Consider the following 16851-nt stretch of genomic DNA (forward strand, 5'->3'; position numbering starts at 1 on the left):
TAGCCTGTGCAGCCTGAAGACATTATAAACAGCTGTCAACAAAAATGACCACTGTCAAGGATATCAAAGACTCCAGTGGTTCTGGCCACCTAAGTTGCCCCCGCAGTGCAAGCCCCGATCACACAATAACTATAGCACATTATAATATTCCCAAGAATGTTAGTTATTACTGTGACATAGCGCAGTGAAGGGTACCATCTTGCTACCTGTACCCAACCTCAACTGTTCAAAATTTACAATGATGCTCTCCTATTTTCCTGTCTCCATTAGAACAATCCCAGCAGTGGTACAACAGCTGACCTTCAGGAAATCCATGGACCCCAGAAAGGTTATCTTCCTTGTGGCAGGTCTTCTGTTCCTGGAGATCTCTAGCCCTGTCAACGCTTGCACATGTTTACAATCAGTTCTACAGAACTCTTACTGTGATAGAGATCTTGTTGGTGAGTTGGAAAAAATAAAATAAATTTATATTCTTTACTTCTGTTTTTTAAGAAATTGTTGATTTTTAATGTCTGGCATTAGTCAAGACCTTTTGATTTTACTAAAATGATATATTTAGTATACTTCTATAGAGGGGTTCCCATGCCAGTACTCTTCAATCATTTGTCTGCTGTTGTGTCATTTAATATTTTCTTCTGTTCACTATAGCATTCAGCACCGTACAATGGGTCGGCCCACTTCAGCCATTGGCTAACGTCACCGTGAGTGACATCAGTTGGCTCTTTCACAAAGAGCACATCCATACACAAAGTAGTTCCCTTCAATGCCAGGGACTACTACATTAAAGTGTATGCATTTTGAGACCAAAAATATTTTTTTCTGTTAACTGATGTTTTTATTAGGTGGAGCTTATCGGACAGCACAGCTGTCTGCTTGTAAAACCCCATTGTAAGCCTACCAAGAGCACATCTGGGTTTTAGCCTGCTCATTGCTTACCACTGGTTAGCTTTAATGTCAATAAAATCCAATTGGGGTGTGGTTTATCGCACTCCTGGATGTATTCCGTGTAATCTGATTTGTTCAGGTAGTGGGTGCCGTACTGGTAAACCCTTCTGGGCGCACGGGTGAATAACAATAAAAGAACAAGCGTTATCTCCCGTAAGAGTAACGTCTCCAAGTAGGCACTCCTCAGTAAAGATTTCAACAAAATTCCATGAAAAGTCTTGAACTTGCTTTTATACGATTGTTTAATGTCATTTAGTTTGATTCCATACTGTTGTATTCATAGTACATGGTGACTCGTGTATTTCATTTCACTTATATTCTGCCCAATGCATTTCGGGCTAAGCCCTTCTTCAGGGGTATTTAATTCTGAAAGTATAAAGAGTCGTACATTTTATAACCGAGTGGAAACAACAACGTGTAAATACCATCACACGAAGCGTTGGTGAAACAAGTGGACGAACGACCGGATTCGGACTGTGTTGTCAAAAATTGTTGCCAATTACGGGTTAATGTCGAATTTTGACATGTTAGTAGTGCTCAATTTTATCTGTAATCAAAGGTGTTCTTTGCGTGACCGTTTAAACTCTGAACGAACGTATATTGAAAAAACATATACTTGAAAAACTGTCTTCTACATTTGGGTGATTTACCAGTGTGTTAATACCCGGGTGCTATATAGAACTTTAGTGACATGCTAGACCTTCCCGTGTGGCTGTTTTCTGAACGGTAAATTAGTTTGTAATGCGGAACCTCTACTGGGTGGTTAGTGATTTAAACAAAGTCAAGCGAAAGTAAAATTATTTTGTAAAACAACTGACCTTTTAGGACAGTTAGTTTGTTCACATGATAAAAAAGTTTTCATCCAAGTAAACACTGCGATCCTGAATTGGACGAAGTGACCTGTGAATAAAGCACCGGTTGTTACCGTGATATCGAGGATGTAAAAAGTGACGAGGAGCAGAAAACCGCGTACTCGCTTACCGTCAACGGCTGTTCGAACGTGTCAATACTCTTCATGTTCAGTGCGCAGGTATTTCATGTCACACAGTGAACCGTATTCAAAAGAAAGGTTCGGATCACGTGATTAGTAAATAGTGAAGACATACTTCGAGTGCCGATTGTGCTCCACAAAAACAGGTGAAAAAAGTGAAAAGTGACTAAAATCAGATTAATGTGATCTCAGCAAACGGTATGCTAGTAAAGTTCTATGAAGGTGGCAATAATTCTAATTCAGAAGACAATTCGAATTATGCATATCTACGTGCTGATACAATATTTTTTTTAAAGTAACCTGATGACATAAAACGATTCCCAAACAATTAATCAACATTGTAAACAGCTTTTCAGTGGTGTAATATGTCGTTTTCAATTCCAAAGAACAAAACTAAGTATGAAGGATTACAAATTCTAAACATCATGTGCTCAATTAAGACATATGAATGCAGTTGTATAGCTCGCTATAATATTCTCAGTTAACCACTATAAATGTCACTCATATTTGCTTACTTCTTATTTGAAGGCGTTCGGTGTTGAAGCTTGTCAATTTTGTGTTGGTCCCTCCACTGGAGCGTAGGTTCTCAAGCATCTGTCTGAGTGGCTGGCATGTTGTCACTCAATCAATCAATCAATCAATCAATCAATCAATCAGGGATTTATAGAGTGCAAGGCTTTTCACAGAGTGTCATGGTTCTATAAAGGATTCTGTTCAACTGAACCCTCTCACACTAGTGTCCTCACTGAAAAGCTGCCTTGGATAAGCAGTTTTTGAGTGATGCCTATAACTGTTTCCTCCCTCAATGCACACACATGTGAATGAAGGCGTTCCACACCAGTGCAGCAAGTTGGGAGAAAGGTAATCTACTCCAGTTTTTCAGCTTGATTTTCGTTACGTGGATTAGCCTGGCTTCAGAGGAGTGGAGAGTTCTGGTTGGACGATAGTGAGCAATCCTCACAGATAGGTAGCCATAGCCTGTGCAATAAAGAGCTCTGTGGGCCAGGACTAATATTTTAAACTGAACGCTCTCCTGAAAAGGAAGCCAGTGCAGTGCCTTTAGAAGAGCAGTGATAGGTGTCTGCCTAAGGACTCTTAGTAACCTTGTTGCAGTCACATTTTGAACCAACTGCAGCCTATTCAACAAATAGGCTGGAAGGTCCAAAAATAAGAGCTCAAAATAGGAACCTGCTACGGTCACTACCTGAGGGACTAAAGTTAACTGGCAGTCAATCTTTGCACCCAAGTTTAAAGCAACAGTGGGAGCTGTAGAGGCACACTCCGGATAGAAATCCATGTCCCAATATGAGGGAAGGAAGCCAAACAACAAGATCTCTGGTTTTCTTGCTATAAATTGTAAATGACTAGCCCACATCCACTGAAAACGGCCACTAGACATTTTTGTACATATCCTAGTTCTTTCAGGACAGTTTTCACAATAGAGGAGAGAGGAAGCAGTGTGTCATCAGCATATGACCCAAAGGAGTCAACTGAGGAGGCCAAGGGTGTCATTTAGATGTTAAAAAGACTTGGGCTTAGATCAGATTCTTATGAGACTCCAAAAGTGGTCTCAATGGGGTCGGAAGCATTTAGAGCCATCCAGAAAGATTGGCTTCTATTAGTGAGAAAAGAGCCAACCCAAGCCAGAACAGAACCTCTGACTCCAATGTCTTCCTGTCAGGCTGTTTCCCATGATCAAGTGTCAACTTGATAAAATCTGTTAACTCCACTAGTGCCGATTCAGTCTGAATCTTGACTGTGAGAAGTGTAACAGCTGCCTCAGTTCCAAGTATTTGGAGAGCTGCCCATTCATTAGTTCCTCCAATATCTTTGGCATTGCAGGTAAAAGTAAAATCTGCCTGAAATTGGTAAGGATTGTTCTAGCTGCCAAGAGTTATTTTTAATAAAGGAATTAGTTTGGCCTGTTTCCAGCAGTTGTCACAGTGGCGGATTAGATGGAACTATTGAATAATTGATTCAAAAGGAGGTTGATTACATTCAAGCTAGCAATCAAAAACTGTGGAGGACATGGTCCATTAGGTGAACCTGATTTACAAGACTGATTTATACATTACAATGCTGACTTTTAGCAAACATTTTTTTGCTTTTATATTACGCACTTGAGTGTCCATACCTTTTTCATCTGTCTTGTTTGCTTCTCTTCCCCCACCCACACTTGTCGTTCTTTCTCTTGCCTGTATACAATGCTTAAATTGTGGACGTATAAATGCTGGAGCCAGCACTATTGAAGGTTGCAGTGACAAATACAAAGACTTTGTAGTATTGATTACCCTTCATGCCTCCTTAATCTGAGGTATGAGGGGGACAATTGACCAGACAATGCCTGCCCTTTCTCTCAGTCTTGTTTTGATTTGTTCTATGATTTATAAAGCGCCTGAATCACCCCCCAAGGGGTATCTCCGCTCTAGCAAACTGCTAATGTCAGCCAGAGAAAAGGAACAGATTAAAACAAATACGTCTTCAAGTGGAAAGGTAATTGGTTCCAGAAGGTAGGGGCTAAGAGGAAGAAGGCTTTACCACCTAGCCAGGATTTTTTACAGCATGGGACCACTAGTAGAGATTTGGTCCCTGAGAGTAATGCCCTAGAATTCTGGTATTTCGAGAGATTCTCTGCCAAATATCAGGGGCCTTTACCGTTTAGAGATTTATGGACAATGCAGCAGATCTTGAAACGGATCCACTTCCACACTGGCAGCCAATGCAATCTCTGCAAGATTGGAAGGGAGGGAGTTAGGAAGGGAGCATTGGAGACCAGTCGGTCTGTGGTGTTTTGGACCACTTGCAATTTGTTCAATGATGCTCCACTGGCTGAGATCAGCAGAGCATTGCAAAAGTCTAGGCAACTTAGTACTTGTGTCTGGATAAGGGTTTTCCGAGTGGACAAGGGGAGAAAGGAAAATACTCTACGCAGAAGGCATAGGGCATCGAAGCAGGACCGATGGTAGTAGAAGCCTGTTCCTTCAAAGTTAATTTCTGGTCCAGGTGGACACTTAGATCATTGACCACGTTCTTGGGCACCAATTCCGTTGGCCACCAGCTCAGAGACCATCTCAAAGGAGCATCACCTAACAGCATAATTTCTGTTTTTCCTGCATTAAACTGGAGAAAATTGTGCCTCATCCAGCTAGCAATGGCTTTCATACTTTCTGGGAAGATAGACTGAGCATTAGGGTAGAGTTTGTCGTGAGGGTTTTTTTTTATTCCTCAATTCTCCTTATTTCCTCTTTCCCTGCCCATATGTTTCTCCCCCACCTTTCCCAGCAGTCTGCTTTGCCAAAGTCCTCTGGTTGCTTCCCTGCCCACCCTCCTTGTGCTTTGATGACCCCAGCTCTCTGTGTTGCTTCACGCACACTCCATGTTGCTTCCCCTGTGTATCCTCCACTATGTTACATTACCATGTGTTGTTCCCCCAATCGCTCCTCCCTGTCCAAAAGGCTTTTGCACTACTAAATTTTTATTTGTCGATCCATTGTAAATCGGTACATAAAAAGGAAAATAAAGGCCTATGATTTGTTATATAAAAAGAGACATACAAGCACATGTGCCATCAAAATAACACATCCAGAGCAGCCATATGATCACACCTATTTTTAGGTATGCTGCACATTATCAGTGATGCTATGCAGCACAGCTAAAAGCATTGACAAAGCCCACAGGTCCCAAAGGTGAGAACTACTGGCTTTGCCGATTCAGTCTGAATCTTGACTGTGAGAAGTGTAACAGCTGCCTCAGTTCCAAGTATTTGGAGAGCTGCCCATTCATGAGTTCCTCGAATATCTTTGGCATTGCAGGTAAAAATAAAATCTGCCTGAAATTGGCAAGAATTGTTCTAGCTGCCAAGAGTTAGTTTTAATAAAGGAATTAGTTTGGCCTGTTTCCAGCAGTTGTCACAGTGGCTGATTAGATGGAACTATTGAATAATTGATTCAAAAGGAGGTTGATTACATTCAAGCTAGCAAGCAAAACCTGTGGAGGACATGGCCCATTAGGTGAACCTGATTTACAAGACTGATTTATACATTACAATGCTGACTTTTAGCAAACATTTTTTTGCTTTTATATTACACACTTGAGTGTCCATATCTTTTTCATCTGTCTTGTTTGCTTCTCTTTCCCCACCCACACTTGTCTTTCTTTCTCTTGCCTGTATACAATGCTTAAATTGTGGACGTATAAATGCTGGAGCCAGCACTATTGAAGGTTGCGGTGACAAATACAAAGACTTTGTAGTTATTGATTACCCTTCATGCCTCCTTAATCTGAGGTATGAGGGGGACAATTGTCCAGACAATGCCTGCCCTTTCTCTCAGTCTTGTTTTGATTTGATCTATGATTTATAAAGCACCTGAATCACCCCCCAAGGGGTATCTCCGCTCTAGCAAACTGCTAATGTCAGCCAGAGAAAAGGAACAGATTAAAACAAATAAGTCTTCAAGTGGAAAGGTAATTGGTTCCAGAAGGTAGGGGCTAAGAGGAAGAAGGCTTTACCACCTAGCCGAGATTTTTAACAGCATGGGATCACTAGTAGAGATTTGGTCCCTGAGAGTAATGCCCTAGAATTCTGGTATTTCGAGAGATTCTCTGCCAAATATCAGGGGCCTTTACCGTTTAGAGATTTATGCACAATGCAGCAGATCTTGAAACGGATCCACTTCCACACTGGCAGCCAATGCAATCTCTGCAAGAGTGGAAGGGAGGGAGTTAGGAAGGGAGCATTGGAGACCAGTCGGTCTTTGGTGTTTTGGACCACTTGCAATTTGTTCAATGATGCTCCACTGGCTGAGATCGGCAGAGCATTGCAAAAGTCTAGGCAACTTAGTACTTGTGTCTGGATAAGGGTTTTCCGAGTGGACAAGGGGAGAAAGGGAAATACTCTTCGCAGAAGGCCTAGGGCATCGAAGCAGGACCGATGGTAGTAGAAGCCTGTTCCTTCAAAGTTAATTTCTGGTCCAGGCGGACACTTAGATCATTGACCACGTTCTTGGGCACCAATTCCGTTGGCCACCAGCTCAGAGACCATCTCAAAGAAGCATCACCTAACAGCATAATTTCTGTTTTTCCTGCATTAAACTGGAGAAAATTGTGTCACATCCAGCTAGCAATGGTTTTCATACTTTCTGAGAAGATAGACTGAGCATTAGGGTAGAGTTTGTCGTGAGGGTTTTTTTTATTCCTCAATTCTCCTTATTTCCTCTTTCCCTGCCCATATGTTTCTCCACCACCTTTCCCAGCAGTCTGCTTTGCCAAAGTCCTCTAGTTGCTTCCCTGCCCACCCTCCTTGTGCTTTGATGACCCCAGCTCTCTGTGTTGCTTCACGCACACTCCATGTTGCTTCCCCTGTGTATCCTCCACTATGTTACATTCCCATGTGTTGTTCCCCCAATCGCTCCTCCCTGTCCAAAACGCTTTTGCACTACTTTATTTTTATTTGTCGATCCATTGTAAATCGGTACATAAAAAGGAAAATAAAGGCCTATGGTTTGTTATATAAAAAGAGACATAAAGGCACATGTGCCTTCAAAATAACACATCCAGAGCAGCCATATGATCTCACCTATTTTTAGGTATGCTGCACATTATCAGTGATGCTATGCAGCACAGCTAAAAGCATTGACAAAGCCCACAGGTCCCAAAAGGGAGAACTACTGGCTTTGCCGATTCAGTCTGAATCTTGACTGTGAGAAGTGTAACAGCTGACTCAGTTCCAAGTATTTGGAGAGCTGCCCATTCATGAGTTCCTCCAATATATTTGGCATCGCAGGTAAAAGTAAAATCTGCCTGAAATTGGCAAGAATTGTTCTAGCTGCCAAGAGTTATTTTTAATAAAGGAATTAGTTTGGCCTGTTTCCAGCAGTTGTCACAGTGGCGGATTAGATGGAACTATTGAATAATTGATTCAAAAGGAGGTTGATTACATTCAAGCTAGCAAGCAAAACCTGTGGAGGACATGGCCCATTAGGTGAACCTGATTTACAAGACTGATTTATACATTACAATGCTGCTGACTTTTAGCAAACATTTTTTTGCTTTTATATTACGCACTTGAGTGTCCATACCTTTTTCATCTGTCTTGTTTGCTTCTCTTCCCCCACCCACACTTGTCGTTCTTTCTCTTGCCTGTATACAATGCTTAAATTGTGGATGTATAAATGCTGGAGCCAGCACTATTGAAGGTTGCAGTGACAAATACAAAGACTTTGTAGTATTGATTACCCTTCATGCCTCCTTAATCTGAGGTATGAGGGGGACAATTGACCAGACAATGCCTGCCCTTTCTCTCAGTCTTGTTTTGATTTGATCTATGATTTATAAAGCGCCTGAATCACCCCCCAAGGGGTATCTCCGCTCTAGCAAACTGCTAATGTCAGCCAGAGAAAAGGAACAGATTAAAACAAATACGTCTTCAAGTGGAAAGGTAATTGGTTCCAGAAGGTAGGGGCTAAGAGGAAGAAGGCTTTACCACCTAGCCAGGATTTTTTACAGCATGGGACCACTAGTAGAGATTTGGTCCCTGAGAGTAATGCCCTAGAATTCTGGTATTTCGAGAGATTCTCTGCCAAATATCAGGGGCCTTTACCGTTTAGAGATTTATGGACAATGCAGCAGATCTTGAAACGGATCCACTTCCACACTGGCAGCCAATGCAATCTCTGCAAGATTGGAAGGGAGGGAGTTAGGAAGGGAGCATTGGAGACCAGTCGGTCTGTGGTGTTTTGGACCACTTGCAATTTGTTCAATGATGCTCCACTGGCTGAGATCAGCAGAGCATTGCAAAAGTCTAGGCAACTTAGTACTTGTGTCTTCTGGATAAGGGTTTTCCGAGTGGACAAGGGGAGAAAGGAAAATACTCTACGCAGAAGGCATAGGGCATCGAAGCAGGACCGATGGTAGTAGAAGCCTGTTCCTTCAAAGTTAATTTCTGGTCCAGGTGGACACTTAGATCATTGACCACGTTCTTGGGCACCAATTCCGTTGGCCACCAGCTCAGAGACCATCTCAAAGGAGCATCACCTAACAGCATAATTTCTGTTTTTCCTGCATTAAACTGGAGAAAATTGTGCTTAATCCAGCTAGCAATGGCTTTCATACTTTCTGGGAAGATAGACTGAGCATTAGGGTAGAGTTTGTTGTGAGGGTTTTTTTTTATTCCTCAATTCTCCTTATTTCCTCTTTCCCTGCCCATATGTTTCTCCCCCACCTTTCCCAGCAGTCTGCTTTGCCAAAGTCCTCTGGTTGCTTCCCTGCCCACCCTCCTTGTGCTTTGATGACCCCAGCTCTCTGTGTTGCTTCACGCACACTCCATGTTGCTTCCCCTGTGTATCCTCCACTATGTTACATTACCATGTGTTGTTCCCCCAATCGCTCCTCCCTGTCCAAAAGGCTTTTGCACTACTATTTTTTTATTTGTCGATCCATTGTAAATCGGTACATAAAAAGGAAAATAAAGGCCTATGATTTGTTATATAAAAAGAGACATACAAGCACATGTGCCATCAAAATAACACATCCAAAGCAGCCATATGATCACACCTATTTTTAGGTATGCTGCACATTATCAGTGATGCTATGCAGCACAGCTAAAAGCATTGACAAAGCCCACAGGTCCCAAAGGTGAGAACTACTGGCTTTGCCGATTCAGTCTGAATCTTGACTGTGAGAAGTGTAACAGCTGCCTCAGTTCCAAGTATTTGGAGAGCTGCCCATTCATGAGTTCCTCCAATATCTTTGGCATTGCAGGTAAAAATAAAATCTGCCTGAAATTGGCAAGAATTGTTCTAGCTGCCAAGAGTTAGTTTTAATAAAGGAATTAGTTTGGCCTGTTTCCAGCAGTTGTCACAGTGGCTGATTAGATGGAACTATTGAATAATTGATTCAAAAGGAGGTTGATTACATTCAAGCTAGCAAGCAAAACCTGTGGAGGACATGGCCCATTAGGTGAACCTGATTTACAAGACTGATTTATACATTACAATGCTGACTTTTAGCAAACATTTTTTTGCTTTTATATTACACACTTGAGTGTCCATATCTTTTTCATCTGTCTTGTTTGCTTCTCTTTCCCCACCCACACTTGTCTTTCTTTCTCTTGCCTGTATACAATGCTTAAATTGTGGACGTATAAATGCTGGAGCCAGCACTATTGAAGGTTGCGGTGACAAATACAAAGACTTTGTAGTTATTGATTACCCTTCATGCCTCCTTAATCTGAGGTATGAGGGGGACAATTGTCCAGACAATGCCTGCCCTTTCTCTCAGTCTTGTTTTGATTTGATCTATGATTTATAAAGCACCTGAATCACCCCCCAAGGGGTATCTCCGCTCTAGCAAACTGCTAATGTCAGCCAGAGAAAAGGAACAGATTAAAACAAATAAGTCTTCAAGTGGAAAGGTAATTGGTTCCAGAAGGTAGGGGCTAAGAGGAAGAAGGCTTTACCACCTAGCCGAGATTTTTTACAGCATGGGATCACTAGTAGAGATTTGGTCCCTGAGAGTAATGCCCTAGAATTCTGGTATTTCGAGAGATTCTCTGCCAAATATCAGGGGCCTTTACCGTTTAGAGATTTATGCACAATGCAGCAGATCTTGAAACGGATCCACTTCCACACTGGCAGCCAATGCAATCTCTGCAAGAGTGGAAGGGAGGGAGTTAGGAAGGGAGCATTGGAGACGAGTCGGTCTTTGGTGTTTTGGACCACTTGCAATTTGTTCAATGATGCTCCACTGGCTGAGATCGGCAGAGCATTGCAAAAGTCTAGGCAACTTAGTACTTGTGTCTGGATAAGGGTTTTCCGAGTGGACAAGGGGAGAAAGGGAAATACTCTTCGCAGAAGGCCTAGGGCATCGAAGCAGGACCGATGGTAGTAGAAGCCTGTTCCTTCAAAGTTAATTTCTGGTCCAGGCGGACACTTAGATCATTGACCACGTTCTTGGGCACCAATTCCGTTGGCCACCAGCTCAGAGACCATCTCAAAGAAGCATCACCTAACAGCATAATTTCTGTTTTTCCTGCATTAAACTGGAGAAAATTGTGTCACATCCAGCTAGCAATGGTTTTCATACTTTCTGAGAAGATAGACTGAGCATTAGGGTAGAGTTTGTCGTGAGGGTTTTTTTTATTCCTCAATTCTCCTTATTTCCTCTTTCCCTGCCCATATGTTTCTCCACCACCTTTCCCAGCAGTCTGCTTTGCCAAAGTCCTCTAGTTGCTTCCCTGCCCACCCTCCTTGTGCTTTGATGACCCCAGCTCTCTGTGTTGCTTCACGCACACTCCATGTTGCTTCCCCTGTGTATCCTCCACTATGTTACATTCCCATGTGTTGTTCCCCCAATCGCTCCTCCCTGTCCAAAACGCTTTTGCACTACTTTATTTTTATTTGTCGATCCATTGTAAATCGGTACATAAAAAGGAAAATAAAGGCCTATGGTTTGTTATATAAAAAGAGACATAAAGGCACATGTGCCTTCAAAATAACACATCCAGAGCAGCCATATGATCTCACCTATTTTTAGGTATGCTGCACATTATCAGTGATGCTATGCAGCACAGCTAAAAGCATTGACAAAGCCCACAGGTCCCAAAAGGGAGAACTACTGGCTTTGCCGATTCAGTCTGAATCTTGACTGTGAGAAGTGTAACAGCTGACTCAGTTCCAAGTATTTGGAGAGCTGCCCATTCATGAGTTCCTCCAATATATTTGGCATCGCAGGTAAAAGTAAAATCTGCCTGAAATTGGCAAGAATTGTTCTAGCTGCCAAGAGTTATTTTTAATAAAGGAATTAGTTTGGCCTGTTTCCAGCAGTTGTCACAGTGGCGGATTAGATGGAACTATTGAATAATTGATTCAAAAGGAGGTTGATTACATTCAAGCTAGCAAGCAAAACCTGTGGAGGACATGGCCCATTAGGTGAACCTGATTTACAAGACTGATTTATACATTACAATGCTGCTGACTTTTAGCAAACATTTTTTTGCTTTTATATTACACACTTGAGTGTCCATATCTTTTTCATCTGTCTTGTTTGCTTCTCTTCCCCCACCCACACTTGTCTTTCTTTCTCTTGCCTGTATACAATGCTTAAATTGTGGACGTATAAATGCTGGAGCCAGCACTATTGAAGGTTGCGGTGACAAATACAAAGACTTTGTAGTTATTGATTACCCTTCATGCCTCCTTAATCTGAGGTATGAGGGGGACAATTGTCCAGACAATGCCTGCCCTTTCTCTCAGTCTTGTTTTGATTTGATCTATGATTTATAAAGCACCTGAATCACCCCCCAAGGGGTATCTCCGCTCTAGCAAACTGCTAATGTCAGCCAGAGAAAAGGAACAGATTAAAACAAATAAGTCTTCAAGTGGAAAGGTAATTGGTTCCAGAAGGTAGGGGCTAAGAGGAAGAAGGCTTTACCACCTAGCCGAGATTTTTTACAGCATGGGATCACTAGTAGAGATTTGGTCCCTGAGAGTAATGCCCTAGAATTCTGGATACATTTAAATATCTGGGAGTTACCACGAAGAGTGTGACCCACTTGAAGGTAGAACGGTGGTGACAGTGCGATGCTCAACTCCCTTCTGGCGCTCCCAACCTCAGTCACCATTGGGTAGAGTCGATACCAACAAGTAGCTCATTCTTCCTCATCTTTTATATTTTTTCACAGCTCTGCCAATGGTAATCTGACAACCATTTTTCAGGGAACTGTGACAAAATTAATTTGTTGCGCTGCCAGATGTAGGGTATGACCAAGACTCTACCTGCCACTCGCGGAGGGGGGACTTGGCGCCCCTCTCTACGAGCTGTATTATGCTGCAGTCCTGTTTCAGTGACTGATGCGCTGGATATCTGATACCTAAAATCAGGAATGAGATGACATCCAGAGATGATTAGATGGCTCTGACATTCTGTGATGACTCTTGACATGGGGAGAGCTGACATTCCCAGCAATGTACTCATGGTAGTAGCGAAATGGAACTGGGACACATATATCCAACCACGTTGTAGGAGGACTCCATACGCACCAGAGATTCCACTGTGGACCCTCCCTGACAGCTTTCGACACACACACCATCACAACACAAGACCATAGTGAGAGGCAGAGATAAACTGCTGGGGAGACCTGTTTAACAAGGGCCTGTGGATCCCCTTTGAGGATTTGAAAAACCAATATAATCTAGGTCTGAGAAGCTTCCTCCTACACAGAGCATGGCAGACCCACTTACAGCTAAATTGCAACACTGTGCTTAAGGAACCTGTGTTCTGTACAGGTCTCAGGGTATTTGTCACACACAGGAACCACAGCAAAGTCATTACAGTGCTCTATACAGCACTATTGTGGAGGAGAGACATCGCGATGCCCCATCTGCAACATAGGTGGTTGGGCCACCTGGATTTGGAGGTCACAGAAGCCAAATGGCGGAAAGGTTTAGGAATTGTCTAAATAGTCTTCAGAAATGCAAGACTGCATTTCATGCAATTTAATTACTTACTTAATGCATATTTTACCTTGCAATTTATTTATATACTTAATGCATATTTGACCCCAAAACACAAAGCTCAAATGTATCAGAGTGTGACAAATCACTGCCCACACTGTACAATAGCGGAGACTGATTTCCTCCACATGGTCTGGTCCTGCGCAGAGTTGTCTATATGCTGGGAATCAATACCATAAACCCTGACCGATATTACAGGCATTGATCCCTAAACACTCAGGGCCATATGTAGGAAGCCAAATTGCAATCGCAAATGCAGAAATTCGCCGAATTTCGGCGTTTGCGATCGCAATTTGGGCTGTGTGCTATGTAGCACATAAAAACCCACATGCAAAATAAGGAATCGCAAAATTTGCGATTCCTTATTTTGCTAATGCATTTAAGGAATCCTAAATTGCGATTCCTTAAATGCAATGTAGGAAGCACCCAAGTTGTGCGATTTTGGCTTAAGGAATCGCATATTACCACCAACCTCAGGTTGGTGGTAATTTGCGATTTCTTTGAAAGATGCACTTTTTTGCATTTTTCAAAGTGCCATGTGGCGCACATACATGCCCTTAGCGCATGTATGTGCGCCACATGTGCACACATGTTTATTTCAGGGGTGCAAAAGGGTGTCCTATTGACACCCTTGCAACCTTGAAATTGCATTCTCAATTTGCGATTCTCTAATTGAGAATCGCAAATTGAGAATGTCTTCCTATTCATTCCTATGGGCCTTCTAGCCCATAGGAATGAATGGCAAGGTATTCCTTATTTGCGAATCTCAATTTGGGATTCGCAAATAAGGAATAGGCGGGAATCGCAAAATATTTTGCTAATCCTACCTACATTCCGTTTTGCAATTCTCTAATTGCGATTCCCTAAAAATTGCAATTAGAGAATCGCAAAACACGTTTTACCTACATATGTCCCTCAGTCCTCTGCCTACTGAGCGCTGGAAATCGAACACATAAAAGTCTAAAAATCTGTGGAACTTTATGGACCTGGCTCTAGTCTTGGTGACATGCTGTATAGCAATGTTCTAGAGGGCACTGGCGGTGCCTGGTGTCTTGGACATGTTACTTGATGTGGAAACATGGACAAGTGTAGATCTGCTCTCCGCCGCTGATGCATGGAGATGAGCAGGCACAGAATTGATGTCTGGAAAGATGGAAGCTATAACATCCCCCTTGGCTTCTGTGTCTTGTCTTCACTGAGAGGTTATACCAGGGGGAATTACAAAACAGATAGCGATACTCCATACACAGAGGGGGGAGAAGGAGATCTCTGACTGCGGTGATATCTCATCATGAAGGATGCCTCGTTGCTGTCTATCCCCCCTCCAGTAATACAAGATTAAGGGGAACCAGAGGCAGTCTTTGGTGGCCTTTGGCCTATGTTGATGTGTAACAAGCTCAAGTTTAATGTTGAAAGTTTTCTTACCTATTCACCAGTCACCCTATGCTTTACAGTTCAGCCCCATGGTAGCATTTGTTTTTCAAAAGCAAAATTGCAAAGTGGGTGGGGGGTGAGTAATAAAATATCCTAATATGACCGCAACAGCTGGCAAGAATCTAGCTTTCCTGGATCTATTTGAAAACACATCTCCTACTGCAACAATTTTTGAGAAGCATGCAAGTTGCATACAGCCGTCTTCCAGTGATTTAAAATTTCACATGATCAAAGGGAGAGAATTTGAAAGCTGGCCAACCAGTGAATGATGTCACAATACATCTCAAACCCCAAGATGGCGTCATCAAACAAGTTAACATTCTAGAATACTTATCACAGTGGTTGTTCATGATGCTGGACTAGATAAAGAGGACTGTTGACCCCTTTAGGAGAACCCCTCTTGGAGCGTCTTGTTTCTTTTAAGCTTCATTACAATCAGGCCAGGTTCTATTCATTCTTCCCAAAGCCAGTATAGAACAAAGCCGGAAAGCTAGATGAAATTATCATCTTTTTTTCTTCCTTTCAGGTAGTAATATATATCTTCCTTGGGATGGTAATACTTCCTTGCTTAATAGATTGAGGGATGGTAATTGGGGGCTGATTGTCTCTTTTTTTGTTTGACAGTTCTCCAAGTTAAATTCTTGGAACCCTCCCAGAAGACTGGAACCAGCCCTACGGATGTGGTGAAGGGCTTTAAAGTTCAAATCATAAAGGTAATTTGTTTTTTTCTGTTTCTCATGGCATCGCCATTATTGTGACAGTATGGTTTAATTATTTATTTAATTTATATATAAAGCGCCCGAATCACCCCATCAGAGTATCTCTGCGCTAAGACTGCCATAGACAGCAAAGAAGAGACAAATCAGAGCAGTGTAGTTTAAAGCAACTTTCTGAATGCCAGGTAGTCCGTGCATTGCTGTAAGTGGATGGGGAGTTGATTCCAGTAGCGTGGGGCCAGGTGGAAAAAGGCTTTGCCGCCCAACTGGGTTTTTTTGAGGCACGGGACTTGGAGAAGTGATTTAGCTCCAGAACGGAGGGGCCTAGAAGGCAGATAACTGATGAGCTTGTTGTTTAGGTAACTGGGGCCTAAGTTGTTTATAGATTTATAAACAACACAACAGATCTTAAATTTGATTCTCTTCCGTACTGGTAACCAGTGCAAATTTTGAAGAAGGGGGAGGGATGCGGTTCGGGGGGGGGCATTGGCCACTAGGTGGGCCGCAGTGTTCTGGACTACCTGCAAATTGTTTATGGAGCTTTCATTAGCTGAAATCAGCAAAGTGTTGCAGTAATCTAGTGACTCAGTATTAAGGCCTGAATCACGGTTTTCTGTGTGGAAAGAAGTAAGAAAGGGAAGACTCTTCTGAGAAGACTAAGGCTGTGGAAGCATGCTCCAGCGGTAGAGGTGGTACGTTCCCCCAGTGTGAGTTTGTGGTCTATTCGGACTCCAAGGTTTTTTACCACCAGTTTCGGACTTGGGACAGAACCCAGTTCCTCTGGCCACCTGCTAGGGGACCACTTTACCATCGCTTCTCCAAACAGCATTATCGCTGACTTTCCTGCATTAAGCTGAAGAAAGTTATCTTTCATCCCGTCTGCGATGGCTTTCATACCCTTCGAAAAGGTGGTCTGAATGCTGGGATTGGCTTTGTTGAAGGAGAGTAGGTGTTGGGTGTCATCAGCGTAGGATATAGGAATAAATCCTAACTTTCTCAATAGTCTTGCCAGGGGAGTAACATAAATGTTGAATAAAATAGGGCTCAAATATGAGCCCTGTGGTCCTCCCTTGGTCACCCTGGTGGTCTGCGAGCGAAAGGGGCCCGGGTTAATGGTCTGAGTTCTGTCAGACAGAAAGTTAGCCATCCACTTCAAGGCTTTCCCTTTAAGGCCTATGTCCCCCAGTCTCCTAAGTAGAGTCTGGTGGGAGATGGTGTCGAATGCTGCGGACAGATTAAGCAGCACCAAAAGTAC

At 42.7% G+C, this 16851-nt stretch overlaps 1 protein-coding gene across 1 annotated transcript in view; it reads left to right on the forward strand.

The window, feature by feature from the left end:
* The first annotated feature begins 313 nt into the window (after positions 1-313).
* The window catches only part of LOC146796837 (metalloproteinase inhibitor 1-like), a 34696-nt gene continuing 18158 nt past the window's right edge, over positions 314-16851 (forward strand). The window contains exons 1-2 of the mRNA XM_085630241.1: positions 314-440; positions 15505-15593. Of these exons, the coding sequence (XP_085486367.1) occupies positions 314-440; positions 15505-15593 (216 nt within the window). The remainder of the gene's footprint in view (positions 441-15504; positions 15594-16851) is intronic.

The sequence above is a fragment of the Triturus cristatus genome, chromosome 10 (assembly GCF_964204655.1).
Source record: "Triturus cristatus chromosome 10, aTriCri1.1, whole genome shotgun sequence".
NCBI classification, from domain to species: Eukaryota; Metazoa; Chordata; class Amphibia; order Caudata; family Salamandridae; genus Triturus; species Triturus cristatus.